At 38.2% G+C, this 19,486-nt stretch overlaps 1 protein-coding gene across 8 annotated transcripts in view; it reads left to right on the top strand.

Annotated features, from left to right (window-relative positions):
* The window catches only part of CPLANE1 (ciliogenesis and planar polarity effector complex subunit 1), a 143,631-nt gene that overhangs the window by 55,658 nt on the left and 68,487 nt on the right, over positions 1-19,486 (top strand). For 4 of the 8 annotated variants that reach the window (XM_063700825.1, XM_055367730.2, XM_063700827.1 and 1 more), the window contains 10 exons: positions 6,681-6,790; positions 6,951-7,109; positions 8,126-8,234; positions 9,439-9,730; positions 10,819-11,758; positions 13,532-13,680; positions 14,358-14,524; positions 15,102-15,184; positions 16,843-16,922; positions 18,549-18,626. In XM_063700825.1, coding sequence (XP_063556895.1) covers positions 6,681-6,790; positions 6,951-7,109; positions 8,126-8,234; positions 9,439-9,730; positions 10,819-11,758; positions 13,532-13,680; positions 14,358-14,524; positions 15,102-15,184; positions 16,843-16,922; positions 18,549-18,626 — 2,167 coding nt within the window. The remainder of the gene's footprint in view (positions 1-6,680; positions 6,791-6,950; positions 7,110-8,125; positions 8,235-9,438; positions 9,731-10,818; positions 11,759-13,531; positions 13,681-14,357; positions 14,525-15,101; positions 15,185-16,842; positions 16,923-18,548; positions 18,627-19,486) is intronic. The other 4 variants (XM_063700826.1, XM_055367732.2, XM_055367734.2 and 1 more) reach the window with 3 other exon arrangements.

The following is a 19,486-nucleotide window of genomic DNA, read 5'->3' as shown; positions in this document are numbered from 1 at the left end:
CCCGCCACCTCGCCCGGCTAATTTTTTGTATTTTTAGTAGAGACGGGGTTTCACCGTGTTAGCCAGGATGGTCTCGATCTCCTGACCTCGTGATCCACCCGCCTCGGCCTCCCAAAGTGCTGGGATTACAGGCGTGAGCCACCGCGCCCGGCCTGTTTAATTATTCTTTTGTTTGATTTGGTCTCTTGATTGTTGAGAAGTGATTTGGCTAGATTAAAAAGTTTCCTTTCTGGCTGGGCGTGGTGGCTCATACCTGTAATCCCAGCACTTTGGGAGGATGAGTTGGGCGGATCACAAGTTCAGGAGTTCGAGACCAGCCTGGCCAGCATGGTAAAACCCCGTCTCTACTAAAATATGCAAAAAATTAGCCAGGCATAGTGGTGTGCACCTGTAATCCCAGCTACTCAAGAGGCTGAGGCAGGAGAATCACTTGAACCTGGGAGATGGAGGTTGCAGTGAGCCAAGATTGCACCATTGTACTCCAGCCTGGGTGACAGGACCAGACTCTGTCTCAAAAAAAAAAAAAAAAAGAAAAAAAAAGTTCCTTTCTGGCCAGGTGCAGTGGCTTATGCCTGTAATCTCAGTACTTTGGGGAGGCTGAGGCAGGAGGATTCCTTGCGCCCAGGATTTCTAGGCTGCAGTGAGCTATGATCTTGCTACTGATCTCCAGCCCCGGCGGCAGAGCAAGACCCTGTTTCTTTAAAAAAAACAAAACAAAACAAAAAAAAACAACAAGGTTCTGTTCCCTAGTTTGTTACCTAAAATAGTAGATTTTAACTCTTAATTTTATTTATTTATTTATTTTTGAGATGGAGTCTTATTCTGTCACTCAGGCTGGAGTGCAGTGGCACAATCTCGGCTCACTGTAACCTCCATCTCCTGGGTTCAAGTGATTGTCCTGCCTCAGCTTTCCCAGTAGCTGGGACTATAGGCACCCGCAGCTGCGCCCAGCTAATTTTTGTATTTTTAGTAGATATGGGGTTTTGCCATGTTGGCTAGGCCGGTCTCGAACTCCTGACCTTAGGTAATCCACCTGCCTCAGCCTCCAAAAGTGCTGGGATTACAGGTGTGAGCTACCATGCCTGGCCCAGGATTTCCCACTCTTTTGAAGTTTTTTTATTACGGAAAATTTAAACCAAAGTAGAGATGTATAAGCACTCGAGTACCTCTCACCCACTCGCAACAATTGTCAACACATGAAAGCAAATCTGAGTACATCATAAGTACAATAAGTACTTCAGTATATGTAGTGAACAGATGAAGTTTTGTTGTTGTTGTTGTTTTTTTTTTTTTTTTGAGTTGGAGTCTTGCTCTGTCGCCCAGGCTGGAGTGCGGTGGCATGCACAATCTCAGCTCACTACAACCTCTGCCTCCAGGTTCAAGCAATTCTCCTGCCTCAGCCTCCTGAGTAGCTGGGATTATAGGCGCGGGCCACCACACCCAGCTAATTTTTGTATTTTTTAGTAGGACGGGGTTTCACCGTGTTGGTCAGGCTGGTCTTGAATTCCTGACCTCGTGATCCACCTGCCTCGGCCTCCCAAAGTGCTGGGATTACAGGCGTGAGCCACTATGCCCGGCCCAGATGAGGTATTTGGTTTTTTTTTTTTTGATGGAGTCTAGCTCTGTTGCCCAGGCTGGAGTGCAGTGGCACGCTCTCGGCTCACTGCAAGCTCGGGTTCCCACCATTCTCCTGCCTTAGCCTCCCGAGTAGCTGGGACTACAGGCGCCTGCCACCACACCCAGCTAATTTTTTGTATTTTTAGTAGAGACGGGGTTTCACCGTGTTAGCCAGGATGGTCTCAATCTCCTGACCTCGTGATCTGCCCGCCTTGGCCTCCCAAAGTGCTGGGATTACAGGTGTGAGCCACTGTGCCTGGCCAGATGAGGTATTTTTTAAAACCATAATTCTATTATCATGACTGACAAAATTTACAATAAATCTTTAATATCATATATAGTCAGGCCTGCTTAATGATGGGGCTACGTCCTAAGAAATGTGTCATTAGACAATTTTGTTGTGTGACCATAGGGTATACTTAGACAAAAATAGCCTCGTACACACTGAGGCTATGTGATACGGCCTTTTGCTTCTAGGCTACAAACCTGTACAAGAGGATTGCTTGAGCCTAGGAGTTCAAGGCTATTGTATGCAATGATTGCGCCTGTGAATAGCCACTGCACTCCAGCCTAGGCAACATAGTGAGACCCTGTCTCTAAAAAGAAGTGTTGCCATATTGAATACTGCAGTACTGAATACAGAATGTGACTACACTGAATACTGTAGGCAGTTTTAACACAATGGTAAATACTTGTATATATAAACATATCTAAACATTGAAAAGGTACAGTAAAAATACAGTATAAAAGATTTTTAAAAATGGTAAGTATGGGGCACTTACCATGAATGGTGCTTACAGGACTGGAAGTTTTTGCCCCAGGGGAGTCAGTGAGTGGGTGGTGAGTTAATTTGAAGGCCTAGGACGTTTCTATACACTACTGTAGACTTTATAAACACTGTACACTTAGGCTATACTAAATTTATCAAAAATATTTTTCTTCCATAATAAATTAACCATAGATTATTGTAATGTTTTTACTTTATGAACTTAAAAAAAAATTAAAACCTTTTTGACTCTTGTAATCATACTTGGCTGAAGAGACATACAGTGGCATAATCACAGCTCACTGCAACCTCAAAAAGTCCTGGGCTCAAAAGATTCTCTAACCTCAGCCCCTTGAGTACTGGGACTACAGGCGTAAGCCACTGTACCAGCTAATTTATTTTTTAGTTTTTGTAGAGATGGGGTCTCTGTTGCCCAGGCTGGAGTGCAGTGGTGCCATCTTGTCTCATTGCAGCCTCTGCCTCCCGGGTTCAGGCATTTTTCCTGCCTCAGCCTCCTGAGTAGCTGGGACAACAGGCGTGTACCACCATACCTGGTAAATTTTTGTATTTTTAGTAGAGACGGGGTTTCACCACGTTGCCCAGGCTGGTCTTGCCCTCCTGAGCTCAAGCGATCCACCTGCCTCTACCTCCCAAAGTGCTGGCTTTTTACAGGTGTGAGCAACTGCGCCTGGCCTAATTTTTTTTATTTGTAAAATAGAGACATGGTCTTACTATGTTGCTCACGTTGGTCTAAACTCCTGGGCTCAATTGATCCTCCCGCCTCAGCCTGCCGAAGTGCTAGGATCACAGGTGTGAGCTACTGTGCTTGGCCAGGCTTTTTTCTATTGAAAAATTTTAAAGTTTATTTTTTACTGTTTAAACTTTTTTTTTTAATTTAAACTAAGACACAACATATTCATTAGTCTAGGCCTACATAGGGTCAGGATCATCAATATCTCTGTCCTCCACCTCCACATCTTGTTCTACTGGAAAGTCTTCAGGGGCAATACCATGCTTGGAGATGTCTTCTCTTATAACAATGCCTTCTTCTAGAATAACTCCTGAAGGACCTGCCTGAGGCTATTTTACAGTTTTTTTTTTTTAGTAAGTAAGAGTATACTCTAAAATAACGATAAAAAACATAGTATAGTAAATAAATAAACCAGTAACAGTTGTTTATTATTATCAGGTATTATGTACTGTATATAATTGTATGGGCTAGATTTTATATGACTGGCAGTGCAGTAGGTGTGTTTACACAGTTGTCACCATAAACATCTGAGTAATGTGTGGACTATGATGTCATGATGTCTCTAGGTGACAGAAATTTTTCAGCTCCATTATAATCTTATGGGCGCACCATAGTATATGCAGTCTGTCATTGACCTGAATGCCATTATGTGGCATCTGACTATATTATCTATCCCATGTTTAAATTTACTTCATAATCTCAAATATGTCTTTTCTATAGTTTTTGAAAAAAAATCTATCCAATCGAGGTCCACCGCACATTGCATTTTGGTTGATATATAAATCTTTCTCTTTTTATAGTGTGATTGTAGCTCACTGCAGCCTTGACCTCCCAGGTTCAAGTGATCCTTCTACCTCAGCCTCCTGAGTAGCTGGGACTACACGTGTGCACCACCAGGCCTGGTTATTTTTTTTTTTTTTTTTCATTTTTTCATAAAGACAGGGCCTCGCTTTTTTGCCCCACCAGGCCTGGTTATTATTTTTTTTTCATTTTTTCATAAAGACAGGGCCTCGCTTTTTTGCTCAAGCTGGTCTCGAACTCCTGGGCTCAAGCAGTCCTACCCTGACCTCCCAAAGTGCTGGGATTACAGGCAGGAGCTACCATGCCTGGCCTATAAGTCCATCTTAATCTATAAAAGTTTCCTTGCCCCCATTCTTTTTCATGCCCTTTATTTATTGTGGAAACTAGATCGTTTGTCTAGTAGAACCCGTTCTATTCTGGTTTCAGTTGGTTACATCTTTTTGGTATTCAAACATTTTTGACCATAATTTAAAATAAGTGCAGATTTTATAGCAAGGTAATACATGCACACACCCATATGAAGTTAGAATGAAAATTTAATGAACTACCTTTACTCTTACTGTGTGCAGTGCACTCTTCTTTTCTTTTCTTTTCTTTTTTTTTTTTGAGACAAAATCTCAAGCCTGTCACCCAGGCTGGAGTGCAATGGCGTGATCTCAGCTCACTGCAATCTCCACCTCCCCGGTTCAAGTGATTCTTCTGCCCCAGCCTCCCAAGTAGCTGGGATTACAGGTGCACACCACCACGCCCAGCTAATTCTTGTATTTTTAGTAGAGATGAGGTTTCACCAGGTTGACCAGGCTGGTCTCGAACTCCTGACCTCAGGTGATACACCCACCTCATCCTCCCAAAGTACTGGGATTACAGGCATGAGCCACCGCGCCTGGCCGCAATGCACGCTTGATATATTCTGTTGTATTCTATTTTAAAAAGATGATTGAGACTCACTGAATTGATTTTATAGCCTAGTAACTAATAAAAGGTTGTAATCCACAGTCTGAAAAACACAGATAAAGGATGTTTTTAGATGAGTTACTGTTTAGTATGTTGCTGCACTGTATCTTGCTAGTTCTTGGCCTTAGTTCTATCCCAGCTTGCCTGTGAAATATGAAATAATGAAACACATCTGTCAGTAATGATGCCTTTCTCAAAAGATTGGGCCATGCTCCCCCGGCAGAATCTATGAGAATCTGATGTGTGGGGTGGGCTGTAGTGTGAAAATGCTCATTGGAGACCCTGATAGTCCCCCTGGGGCCATGTACCCACCATCTTCTCTCACTATTGGGATGAATAGAATGTGTAGAAGACCTGCTTTCTGCCCACTTTCCATAACGTCAAACTGTTCTTTTTGACTTTGTAATATTTATTTTAAAAAGCATGTTAAATAGCTCCCTAAAGAAAATGAAAATACTGACTACTAATATAAAAGTCAGTTTATTGTAAAAATAAGGCTTATTTAAAAAATTAAGGCATAGGCTGGGTGCGGTAGCTTATGCCTGTAATCCAAGGCAGGTGGATTACCTGAAGTCAGAAGTTTGAGACCAGCCTGGCCAACATGGTGAAACCCTGTCTCTACTAAAAATACAAAATTAGCCGGGTATGGTGGCACACGCTTGTAGTCCCAGGTACTTGGGAGGCTGAGACAGGCGAATCACTTGAACCTGGGAGGTGGAGGCCAAGATCGCACCACTGCACTCCAGCCTGGGCAAGATAGAGCAAGACTCCGTCTCAAAAAAATAATCATAATAAAATAAATAAAAATAAACAATTAAGGCATAAATGAATGAATGCTAAATTTTAGAATATTATCTTTCTTTCTCCAAAGGAAAAGTTCCTATATTTTTCTTTTTCCAGAGATGGTCTTGCTATTGTGCTGCTAGAAAGAAGCGTGTGCAAGTGTCTTTTTCATGTAATGATTTCTTTTCCTCTGGGATTTTTGGATCAAATGGTAGATCTACTTTTAGTTTTTTAAGGAATCTTCACACTGTTTTCCATAGTGGTTGTACTAGTTTACGTTTTCACCAGCAGTGTAAAAGTGTTTCCTTTTCACCACATCCATGCCAACATGGAGGCTGGTCTCAAACTCCTGGGCTCAAACGATCCTCCCACCTCAGGTGTCCAAGTAGCTAGGAGACAAGGTCTTGCTCTGTCTACAGAGCCTACACCACCCCGTTGAAAAGGTCCTATTAACCATAGAACATGAGATGGTTTTCACTTAATTGGTCATATGTTAACTATAATAGAAATTTAAGATTAGCAGAAGAGTGAAAACTTGTTTTGATAGCTGGATTGTGAGCCTGTGCATTGTGTATAGTTAAATCCTGATGCTCCATACAATGGAACACCATATTGGCAACAAGAAGACTTAGTATATTACCATGTGAAAAGATATCTAAGATATAGTAGGTGAAAAAAAAGCTAGTTGCAAAGCAGCATACATAGTATGATTTTATATATCTTTGTGTACTTGTATTGCTTTTAATAAAAAATTATTTACTATTAGAAATAGTTTTTAGTATTAAAAATGTTTAAACATAAATGAATATCTGTTAGTGACTTATAAGTCAGTCTCCATGACTTTTATATAAGGACTTTTATATAAATTTACAATGAGCATGTGTTCATTTTATAATTAGTGAAATAAAGACCTTTATTTTGAAAAAAATGATCAGCAGAGGTGGAGTTGTTATAATATTAATGTACATACTCATATGATTTTCTTTCATATTTGTGTTCCTGCTTTAGGTTGCTTCAGAGAACTTTGTGCTCTGTGTTGGATGCTGCATGTCCGTGATAAGTTATCCTATAGTTGCAGGCAATATCAGAAAGCAAGAGAAAATGTAAAAGGAGAAAAGGTATTTACCAGGGCAAAAATAAGAAAAATGAACACACGTTACTTGGGAAATTATTGTTTAAAAGAAGATTTTATTGTTTGTAGCAAAACTTTCTTTTGAACTCATTCTGGTCTACCATCTAAACTAAAAAGGAAATGAATGTTTTTCAATATCCTTTTAGGACCTTGAAGTGGAGTTTGATTCTTGTATGATTGAGCACTGTCTTAGTGCGGTGGAATGGGCTTATAGAATGCTGCCTTTCTCTCGGTTTTTTAATATGGAAGAACTTATTCAGGATATAATTTTGAGCCTTATTGGAGAACTGCCACCAATCAGAAAGGTAATGTGCTTGTAGGTGAAAGTAAACTACATCAGAATCAGAGACTTTAAAAGATTTTTATTTAATTTTAATTAAGGATGATGTTGCCTTTCTTTGGCTTATTTCACTTAGCATAATATCTTGTGGGTTCAAAAAGATAAATACTGTAGGACCTCACTTGTGTGTGGAATATAAAAATGTTAAACTCACGGAAGCAGAGAGTGGAATGGTGGTTGTCAGAGGCTGGGGATGTGGTGGAAATGGGGAGATCTTGGTCAAAGGGTACAACCTTTCAGTTATAAGATGAATAAGTTCTAGGGATCCAATGTACAATATAGTGACAATAGTTTTTTTTTTTTTTTTTTTTTTTTGAGACGGAGTCTCGCTCTGTCACCCAGGCTAGAGTGCAGTGGCGCGATCTCGGCTCACTGCAAGCTCCGCCTCCCGGGTTCACGCCATTCTCCTGCCTCAGCCTTCCGAGCAGCTGGGACCACAGGCGCCCGCCAACACGCCCGGCTAATTTTTTGTATTTTTTTAGTAGAGACGGGGGTTTCACCACGTTAGCCAGGATGGTCTCGATCTCCTGACCTCGTGATCCGCCCGCCTCGGCCTCCCGAAGTGCTGGGATTACAGGCGTGAGCCACCGCGCCGGGCTATAGTGACTATAGTTAATCGTAGTGTATTGTTTACCTGAAATTTGATAAGGGAGGATATTACAATGGTAAATGTGTGTATTGATGGATGTGCTAATTAATTCGACTATGGAAATCAGCACAGGATGTATACGTATATTAAATCATCACATTGTACACCTTGAATATACACAGTTTTTGTCAATTACATATTTTAAAATAAAAAAGTAAGTTGATACTAAACTCCTATTAGCAGACAGATGCTCAGAGAGAGGCTTTGACCTGACTTCAAAAGATTAGTAAGAAACGTGCATTTATATTTTGAGTTAAAATAAAATATTTGTGGAATGGAAGAAAAAAAAGAATGATGTTTCTCATAAAACTTAAACAATTTTTTTTCTAAAGGTAGCAGAAATTTTCGTGAAAGCATTTCCCTATCCTGAGGACGTGAGGGTTCCTTTAAGAGACAAATATCACTCTCTTCACCAGAGACTCAGACACTGTGTTGTGAAAGGTATTATTTGTTGTTTCTCAGATAGCTGATAGATAAATTGCGGAAGATTCCCTTTTTGTTTTGAAAATATTTATTTACTGTTGCTTATGTGTCTATGCATTTTTGCCTCTTCCTTGAGATAGGAGTATGAGAAGGTAGAAACATTTCTCCATTGCAGAAAGACTAATCTCTTGCTTTGGAACCAGATGAAGCTGACTTTGGCTCATGGCTCTGTCAGTCAGTAACTGTGCGATCCTAGGCAAGTTGCTCAGTCTCTCTGAGCCTCATATCTTTATTTGTAAAGTGGGCATAGTATTACCTGCTTTATGATGTGTATTCAGAGAGGATTAAGTAAGATAATATAAAATGAGCATATAGTACTTTGTATATTGCAAGTATTTGTTGAAAACAAGTAATTTCCCTCTATGGTTATTTATGCTTCTCATGTTGTTCTTCAAAATTAGAATACACACATTTCTTATAGTGGTAAAATGCGTATAATATAAAATTTACCATTTTAGCCATTTAAAATACGCAATTCATTGACATTAAGTACATTTACAATGTTGCGGAATTTTTAAAGAATTAAAATTACCCTGCTTTTTAGAACTATAATTCAGTATTTTAAGTCCAGGTATGTCCAGTGATTTTGTATTATTCTATTAATATATTGTATTTGTGATTTGTGTTTTTCTTAATACTTTTTTTGACATCCTCTAAAATATTCTGTTTATGTATTAAATAATGTTTTAAAATGTTTCTATAGGCAGCCTTGAAAACCTTCCCTTGCTATTGTTTCTTATTACTTTTAGTAAGAAAAATGTCCTTGATTTTTTTGGCTAGAATTATCCTCATTTTATCTTATTCTGTATGTGAGAATGGAAAAAACATTAGTTATTCTTTTTATTAAATATAATTATCCTTCTGAGTTTTAAAACAGTTAAATCACTTAAAGTTTTTTTTCCAGGGCATACTTTTTCTTCATGAGGTCTAGGTTCTGTCTCTTTTACTGTGTTCTTTAATGGACCTTCTTTAGCTTCTGCAGTTCTACTTTAAAATATCTTTCCAGTAAATACTGAAGAAAACACGACCAGTAAGAATGTGGAAATAAGCCTTAGTCATCAGTTAGGTTTCTTGTCCCCAGGAGGGACCAGAGTTGGGTCTCCTATGTCTTGAATTGAAATATTTTAATGAACACTAAGACTTTTTATTCTTTTCTTTCCAGGACCCCAGACTGAGGAAATGATGTCTGTTGTCATGCATTCTATCCAGAAAGTGAGGGTGAAAGCTCTAAAACGTGTGCAGAGAAATATAGGCTCTTTTGAAGTGAATATATGGGAACCAATTGAAGAAGAGAAACCAGATGAGGCTCCAGGTTTTGACAGATATTCCCTGGGGACTAGTTTGAGCAGAAGTACACTCACAGAACTGGGGGATTCTGTGGTTCACAGTGATGCAGATACATTCTCTGAAGCTTTGTCGGTTGAAGAAAAAAGTAGGATAAATATCTATCAAAGGTACAATTGAGATCTTTTAATCACAGGCATTCACTTCCTTTGAAAAGTAGCTTTCAGGCATCTGATGAGCTGATTTCTGGTCCCAGCAACCCTCACTGATTGCGCTATTAATAATATGAATGATAAGTGCCACCCCCTCCACTCATAAGAATATTAGGAGTATAAAATGAGACTATACATTTGAAAATTTACTTTAAGTATTATTGATATATGAAATAATTTTGCCATCTGAAATTATAAAATCAAAGGAGTAGATGAAATTCTACACTTCACTGGAGGACTTTCAGTTTTTTTTAGTAATGTTTAGACTTAAATAGTTTGAGGTAACTGAGTTAGCCATATTATTTTTAAGGAAATTTTTCCTTAAATTTGCTTAATATTTTTAAGGGAAATATTTCAGGGAAGGAAATTGCCTCAATCAGAAGGGATAGGATGCTTTCAGCCCAGGTGGCCAACACCTGTTCTCTTACTGAGGGAACTAAGGATCTGTGTTCTGCCCTAAGAATCATGTTGAGAAGAAACATTTAAAAGGAATTGTGGTTGGGCAGTTAAGGTGTCCGCCCAACAGGTTTCATAACAGCTAAAAGTGTTTAGAAAAAGTTCCCAGTTTTTGTGTGGTAAAACAAAAAAGGACAGTCTTGCTTATTACACATGGTATTAGGGGAGCTGAGCGGGCAGATGCAAGAGAGAAACAAGAAATCCTAAATTTTGTTGTATATCAGTGGCTTGGAGTTTTTGTTGACTTTGTATTCCTAAAATCTGACCCATTAGAGGACTATTTCTTTTACCCACAGAAAAATCATTCATGTTCTTTTATAGTGAAATTTCTGTGGACACATTTTGATCTCTTCTAATACAAATTTTCCCTTTTGATATTAATTTTTTTTTTATCTCATAGTAGAAATGTTCCACTCTTGAAAACACTTAGAAATCATTTAGTCCCACTCCCTCGTTTGAAATGTAGGTAATTGAGGCACACAAAATATACATGACTTAATCATTGGAGAGAATTTTTCATGTCAATTCTAAGATCAGTTTTAGTGATTACATGATCTCTAATTTTGTCTTATTTTATTTTTTTGCTGTAGAAATGCTCCAAATCACATGGAATTAACATCGATTCGTAAGCCAACTGATAAAAAGAAAATGTGTAATCAGAAAGAAAATCCTACAAAGAAAGAAGATCATGAAAAGTTATCACAAAATACACTTCCTGTAATAGGTGTTTGGGAATTTGAACGTGATGATGATGAATATATTAAATTCCTTGATCTGTTTTTGAGTTACATTCTTGAAAGAGACCTACCTTATTCCAGGGATGCTGGCCTTCCATTTCTAACTAGTTTTTCTGGAAAGCTTAGAGAACATGAACTTAATTCTTTACTTTTTGATGTACATACAACATTAAAACGACGTCAGAGCAAAACTAAAAGCCAGAATGTGTTTAGAGCTGGTTCTTGCTTTGTTGTTGCTCCTGAGTCCTATGAATCAGAAAAATCATCCTCTTTAAATGATGACTATGGCATGCATTTAGAAAACCAGGAACTTTCATCATCAGTACTGGTTAATCAAGGGATCAAACCTTTTTTACAATATCCTTCGAATGAAGTCAATAAGAATGAAGGAATGAGTGGATTATTTGGTTTAAAACAAAAGTCAATTTACAAAATACAAGATGACACTAGAGAGAAATGTCTAATCCAGAGATCATCAAACCACATTTTTTGGACTCCCAAGTCCATTAAAACTAGAAGATGTATTTTCAAAGCTATTCAGTGCAATGATATTAACCCTCAAGAAGATCTTCCTTTAGCACTAAACACATTTGGCAGTATAGGAAGACTGCTGGAATGGATGATAAGGTGGTCTAATAGAAGGCTACTCTGTGATTCTGGTATAACTGAGTCATCCTCTGAGTACAGTCCAGTAATTCGTGTAAAGACCTCTGCAGCTGCCATTCTTACATCATTATGGCTTTTGGAACAACCCTATTTTGCTACATATAAGGCAAAAAATGCCATTATTAAGGTAAGCATATCAATTGTTTATTACTTACAAATGAGAATTCTCATTTTAGATTAAAACTATGTTTACATTTCCCATCTATTAAAGCATCATTAAATAATAGAAAATTAATGACAATGTTGATTATAATCAGTATCTCCTATTTTTTTCTTCCAGTGGTTCCTTTAATTCTTAACAATAAAGTGCTTTCAGAGAGGCTGTGAGGTTTTGAAGTTTTATGTGTATTTATAAAAAAGAAAAAAGGGAAGGAGATAATTTTAAGTGATATTACAAGTGGTATTACACGTATATTATTTCTCCTTTCAGTTTCAGGTTTTGGTTCAGGTGAAGAAGGACTAGGTGGCTCTGTAGTTTTAATTACTGATGTCTCATCAAGTCCATTATAGGGGATAGTTTTTCTTACACTCTCAGGCCAGAAGAGGTTGGAGAACCAAACACAGAAAGGCAGATGGGGGAGTCAGTAGAGGAGTTAGTGTTTAATTAGCTATTCTTTCTTCCCTAGTCAATGGCAAGTGCTTTTATTCTGAAGTAGTTTATTCTAGGCTGAAGGATGTGAATGTGTGTGTGTATGTGTGTGTGTGTGTATGTGAATATGTGAATTTGTTTTCTTTTATTTTTTACTTACTCATTTTTTGAGACAGAGTCTTGCTTTTTGTTTTGTTTTGTTTTGTTTTTTGTTTTTTTTTTTTGAGATGGAGTCTCACTCTGTCACCCAGGCTGGAGTGCAGTGGCGTGATCTCAACTCACTGCAACCTCCGCCTCCTGGATTCAAGCGATTCTCCTGCCTCAGCCTTGTGAGTAGCTGGGACTACAGGCGCGCGCCACCACGCCTGACTAATTTTTGTATTTTTTTAGTAGAGATGGGGTTTCACCATATTGGCTAGGGTGGTCTCAAACTCCTGACCTTGTGATCTGCCCGCCTCAGCCTCCCAAAGTGCTGGGATTACAGGTGTGAGCCACTGCGCCTGGTCCAGAGTCTTGCTTTATCACCCAGGCTGGAGTGCAGTCTTAGGATCACAGCTGTCTGTAGCCTTGACCTCCTGGGCTCAAGTGATCCTTCCACTTGAATCTTCCAAGCAGCTGGGACCACAGGCTCATGCCAGTATGCCTGGCTAATTTTTAAATTTTTTATAGAGACAGGGTTTCCCTTTGTTACCCAAGCTGGTCTCAAACTCCTGGGCTCAAGTGGCCTTCCCGCCTTGGCCTCTCAAAATGTTGGGATTACAGGTGGGAGCCACCACACTAGTCCTTTTTTTTCCTTGAGGTTGGTTTCTGTTATCATAAGGTATACAGTTTATATGATACTGTGATATTGGTCATCCTTGAAATGTGTATTTCTAGGTAATGTATATGGAAATTTTAAGTGAGACAAAAAGGATGTACCTTGTGTTTTTAGCTGCATGTATTTTTGTCTACTATGTCATTTTGAAATAACTACTGAATGTCTTTATGATATAGCAAAGGGAATGAAATGAGAATATTATAATTTTTTTGCCACTGTTTTGTGGCCTGAAAACAATGACAATATGCCTTACAAATTTGTAAGGCTGATTTCTTTTGAATACTATTTAGGTAGTCAGATTGGCTTTTTCCAGTTAGAATAAAGACTTGATCATTGCTTCAGCAACAAATATTGAGTTGTAGAAATGCAGTAAATATTTGATAAATGAATAAGAGGATTATTCAGAATTCCTGTAGAAAGAATGAATAATTTTAAAATATGGTGAAAAATAAAGGGTTCAATAAATACTAAATACTTTAAATGGTTTGCTTTAGATGGTAGAGAATCGTGACACTGGGTGTCAGATTGGACCCAATATTGAGAGGGAGAGCAAATCAGATGCTGGCGGTTCAGTTGCAGTAGCAACTCCAGGTGGAACTGAGGAAAGAAATGGTCAGAATAAATCTTGTCAAAATATCTTGAAGTAAGTTGCTGATTATACTCTTCTTTTCAATATAAGACACGTGGTTTGATGGCATTTCGGCTTAAAGGGAAGATCAAACCCTTGAAAGTTAAAGGAATGAGCATTTTTTGAAGTAGAGGAGCAGGCAGTGAGCTTTCTGAGGTGCTTTAACAATTCATTGCAAATTGTATTTCTTCCCTCTTGGTCTAGCTTATATCTTCTGAGAGAGCAATTAATTCATCCTGAGGGATTCCTTTATCAATTTATTTCCCATATCAGAAGTTGGACTAATCCTTTCATCCATTTTTATATATGAAGCAATGCTAGGAGTAACATAGCTTTGAATACCAAGGCAAAAGCCATTATAGCATGAAGAGTCCTTTGTGAGAATGATAATTTTAGATAAGTTGAAATTATTCCAATCATTCGAGTAAATAAAAACTATGATGTTTAGTTATTTACTGAACAATCTTTACCTGAGCTTCTGTGTATCAGAATTTTTTAAAGAAAGATTTTATAAATATGAAACCAAAGTTTGTTCTTTGCTTTTAAAAAACTGAATTAAGCCGAGATTGCGCCATTGCACTCCAGCCTGGGCGAGACTCCATCTTAAAAAAAACAAAAAAAAAAACCCGAAAACTGAATTAGCTCTTTATCTCCAAGAATAGTTGTAATTTTAGTTGCTGCATTTTTTTCAGTAGAATGCCAACTGAAGCAAAAAATCCTGATATAAAAGAAATCAATGATGATATTATTTCCGTCACTCATAATACTAAAAAAGAATTTATAGATATTGATGAGAATCTTTTAGAAGTAGAAGCATTTACAGAAGAGGAAATGGATATGCACATATCAGACTATGAAGGTCAGTTCATTTAGATAATCTATTTTTTTGGCTTTATTAATTTGAAATTGGTAAATAATATTATCTGAGGTAACTTATTTAGTCTCATACCTAAGTTAGTATGTTTACAGTAGCCTAAAATAAAAAATTAAGCGAATTAAATATTTATGAAATATTGAGCATATTAACTCTAGTTTTGGTTTTAATAAAACCAAGAAGATCTAAGGTATTTTTATGTTGGTGCTCTTTTACAATTGTTGGGCCTCTTGTGCTGCTTATATAATAATTATGGTCTGTTAATTTCTGTGAAGCAACTCTATAAACCTCTCCCCAGCAGTCTTCCTTAAGACAGAAACTCTCAGAGCACTACGTGGAGTTAAACATACTGAATAATAAGGCCTCTCTCTCAAGGCTCATCTGGGATTTACCTGATGAAGATGGAATGGACTCCAGGTGTTTTCAAAGACTGTCTTTATAAAAAGGATAGAAAATATTTCTGTTGTTATATTGTTTCTGGTAATATTCCCTGAGCCCCCTAAAAAGTCAATAGCTTATTTTTTAAATGATCAGTTTTCTCTTCATCTTCACTTATCGCTAGAAGACATTGAAGAATCTGTTGGAGGTTTCAGAAGTCCCAGTCTTGCCATTTGCATGATGACTTTACCACAGCAGTTAGAAGAAGTAAGTCAATAAATAGTGGATACAATTATTCTTCTTTCATTTTGTATAGTGTTTAAATTATACATGTTTTTATTCATTGTTATTAAATATATCAAAGCAGGGCTAGCTCTTAAAAATGCACTATGGGTTGTAGAATATAGCCATGCTGTGTGGCATTTTTCTTTCCCTGAAATTCTAGTACAGTGTAGTAACCTGTCCAGTAATTTCAGGCAATGAAATTTTCACGTCATAAACTGCTGTAGCAAATTTATTTAATCAAGAGTAGCAAATGTGTCCTTTATTTAAAAAGTATGGAAGTATGGCCAAGCATGGCAACTGATACCTGTAATCCCAGCACTTTGGGAGGCTGAGGCAGGAGGATTGCTTGAGGCCAGGAGTTTTAGACCAGCCTGGTCAAGAGAACAAGACTCCATCTCTACAAAAAATTAAAAAATAGCCAGGCATGGTGGCATGCACCTGTAGTAGTCTCAGCTACTTAGAAGGCTGAGGTGAGAGGATCATTTGACTCCAGGAGTTTGAGGCTGTAGTGAGCTGTAATGTGCTACTACATTCCAGCCTGGGCAACAGAGTGAGACCCTGTCTTTAAAAAAAAAAATTAAAAAGTATAATTCAGCTGTAGTATACTTTTTATACATATATATACTTTTTGATAATATTTTTCTCAAAACTCTATACACTGAATTTCCAGGGGGAACATAGACATTTCCAATTATTGTAACAATTCTGTGTTTTTGTTTTTTTTTTTGAGATGAGGGTCTTGCTCTTTTGCCCAAGCTGGAGTGCAGTGGCACGATCATGGCTCACTGCAGCCTGGAATTCCTGGAATAAAGTCATCCTCTTGCCTCAGCCTCCCAAGTAGCTGGGTCTTACTATAGGTGCACACCACTATGCCCAGCTAATTTAAAAAAAAACAACATTTTTTTTGTAGAGACTGGGCCTTGCTATGTTGCTTAGGCTGGTCTTGAACTCCTAGCCTCAACCTCTCAAAGTGCTGAAATTACAGGTGTGAGCCACCGTGCCCTATCTGTTGTAACAGTTCTTTTTTATTTTTATTTTTATTTTTATTTTTGAGACAGTCTTGCTCTGTTGCCCAGGCTGGAGTGCAGTGGTGTGATCTTGGCTAACTGCAGCTTCCACCTCCCAGGTTCAAGCAATTCTGCCTCAGCCTCCCAAGTAGCTGGGACTACAGGTATGCGTCACCATGCCTGACTAATTTTTTGTATTTTTTTGTAGAGACAGAGTTTCACCATGTTGGCCAGGCTGATCTTGAACTCCTGACCTCAAGTGGATCTGCCTGCCTTGTAACAATTCTTTTAAAAAAGATTCATTTTTCCTGGTTTTATAGTTGTTTTTACAGGGAAATGAGTAATCATATAGTGTTAGGTGTATATAATTTACAGTGTGTTAGTCTACTGACACAGTCTTGTCTTTGTAACTTAGCATGCTCAATAGCCTAGTGTGACAGACTGGAGGCAATTCACACAGTATAAAGATTAGGTCAGAGCAGGACTGGGAGTACATTTTACTGTTTGATTTCTCACTTGCTTGTAGACTGTTGTTACTCTGGCTAAGTGGCTAATATGGGACTCAAAATACTCAAGACAGTAATACCTGTTTGTTTTACCTGTTTTCTTTTTGGGTACTATTCATTTTAACAGGAGTTCACAGAAGAGGTTCAGTGTCAAAGGGAAGAACCACTGGAGACAATTATGGAGGAAAAATCGACTGAACAAAAAGGGTAAGGGGGAAAAAAGTGTGACAGTGATTGTCACTGGTTACCTCAGTGAAGCTTTCAGCTTTTTTCCTTCATAATTTACAATACATGATTTAGGGTGGTATTGTGTTTCTAGTGAAACTGTAACTTCAGTTTATAGTTATGGTAAAATGATTTTTGGTAAATGTTATACTTCTATGTATTGAAAGAGTGAAACAAATAATGATATCTAAAATGCCTTTTGTTCTCTCATCACTATCAGCCTTATCAAAATAAAGCTGTAAATAGGCCAAAGCTTATTTAGCTGCTAAGTAGGGAACCACTTTTCATACTTATTCCATTTTTATTGAATCAAATAAAGAATGATTATAAATTATTTTATGTATGTATAAAATCTTCCACTGTTGTGATGATTACTATACACTATTCATTAGGGCTATGATGTACACATACACTGCCGGCTAGCTTATTGCTTCAGGGAGAGCTGAAGGCAGTTTTCATGTGTTGCAGTTTGGACATGATTTCTAAATCTTTAGAATTTTAGAAGTTCTAAATTTTAGAATTCCCTTAGATAAGAAAGGCAACATGGCCAGGCGTGGTGGCTCATGCCTGTAATCCCAGCACTCTGGGAGGCCGAGGCGGGTGGATCATGAGGTCAAGAGATCAAGACCATCCTGGCTAACGCAGTGAAACCCTGTCTCTACTAAAAATACAAAAAATTAACTGGGTGTGGTGGCGGGCGCTTGTAGTTACAGCTACTCGGGAGGCTGAGGCAGGAGAATGGCGTGACCTGGGGAGGCAGAGCTGGCAGTGAGCTGAGATCGGGCCACTGCACTGCAGCCTGGGCAACAGAGCAAGACTCCGTCTCAAAAAAAAAAAAAAAAGGCAACATAATTAGATTTTCTTTTTCTTTTCAGTATGCAAATTTTGTTAGTTTTTCTATGGACAGTTAAAAAGAATATATTTAATACTATGGGCCTTTACAAGTAATTTAGATACTTCTATTCATAAAAATGATTCCTTCAGAAAATTACCCAAGAAGAGAGAGAGAGAGAAGACAAACACTAATCTTTACAGTTTCTTTTCTTTTTTTTTTTTTGGAAACAGGGTCTTGCTGTGTTGCCCAGGTGTGCACCACCATGCCTGGCTAATTTTTTTGTATTTTTTTTAGAGATGGGATTCGCCATGTCGCCCAGGCTGGTCTCGAACTCCTGAGCTCAGGTGATCCGCCTGCCTTGGCCTCCCACAATGCTGGGATTACAGTCGTGAGCCATCGTGCCCAGCCTCTTTACAGTTTCAAATGTGACAATGGGCTCTAGGGTTCTGAGCATAGTGTCTCCCTCTTCTATAGGTGAAATTTGGGTCTTAACTAACCTCATGTCCCCTCATTCTGGGTTCTGTTGTTTTCATTGCTGAGCAGTCAGCAGTATTTAAGTGGTGTTTTAAGTCATCCAGACATATTTTTTTGCTTTTGCTTAGATCTGTTACTAATTGCTATGGAGACAAATGTAAACATTGTAATTATGAGCTAAACGTTATAGAAGATTAGAGGATGTTTAGACTCTTAGATGGCTGAGCATAGATCACTCATACCTTAGATAATGCAAAGAATATCTTGCTTACTAATCACCTGTTAATTTTTATTGATAGTATGATCGAAGCCTTTTCACATCCTGAGCATACCACTCCTCAATCAATGCAAGTAGATACAAGTTCAGAAATTTCTAGGTAAGAAGTTTTGCCTACTATACCACTTAAAAATAGTTGTGTTTTACAAATCACAGAGTGAAAGTATGCCGACTGTACCATTTTTGAAACAATTGCTACATTTTGACTAAAAACTAAGAAAATAAATGAAAGCAACATAAAACATTGAAAGAGCAGCATAAGCAGACAGATCTGACATCTTTCATTACTGAGTTTCTACTAGCGATTGTATTTTAAAGTTATACAGGAACTATGTTAGAACAGTCTTTTCTGAAAAAAAGTAGTGATATATTATTGAAAGATGAAGTTGTTGCTCATTTTCAGCTTCTAACTGATTTCTTGTAGTGTTTGAAATGCTTTTAATTCTCTCATAGAGCAGACTCATCCGGTTCTTTTGAACAGAGTGCTTAGTGTTTAGAAATCTTGCCGAAATAGGAAAATATAGCACAGCTTTACCTCAGAAAAAAATTTTCATAGTTAGAATCGATCTCCTTGAGACCTGTTGAAAGCAAAGCCCAATAAAGTTGTTTTAAAATGGGCAGATCTGTTTGTGCAAGGAGACCTTCTTCACAAAATGTTGTCGCGTCTGCATGAGTCCTCATACCCAGATCCGGCCCTTTTGCTACACTCAGTTTAAAGAGCTTCTGAGACTGGCCTGGACTGTGCACATCCAGCTGTCCCTACAGCTCAGTTTACCCCTACACCTGCCCCTACTGTCCCAAGGCCTTCTTGAGTGCCAGTCACTTGTGCAAGCATGAATGCACCCACCCTGTGCCCAAGGGGACCTCTACAGCCCTGGAGCCCCTTGTGGCTTTACTAGGAATGCCTGAAGAGGGGTCAGCCTGAAACCCATTCCCCCTTCCATCACACTTCAGGAAGCC

Source organism: Gorilla gorilla, chromosome 19 (genome assembly GCF_029281585.2).
Source record: "Gorilla gorilla gorilla isolate KB3781 chromosome 19, NHGRI_mGorGor1-v2.1_pri, whole genome shotgun sequence".
In the NCBI taxonomy this organism is placed as follows: domain Eukaryota; kingdom Metazoa; phylum Chordata; class Mammalia; order Primates; family Hominidae; genus Gorilla; species Gorilla gorilla.
The sequence above is the reverse complement of the archived record's forward strand: the minus strand, read 5'-3'. Positions and strand labels throughout refer to the sequence as shown.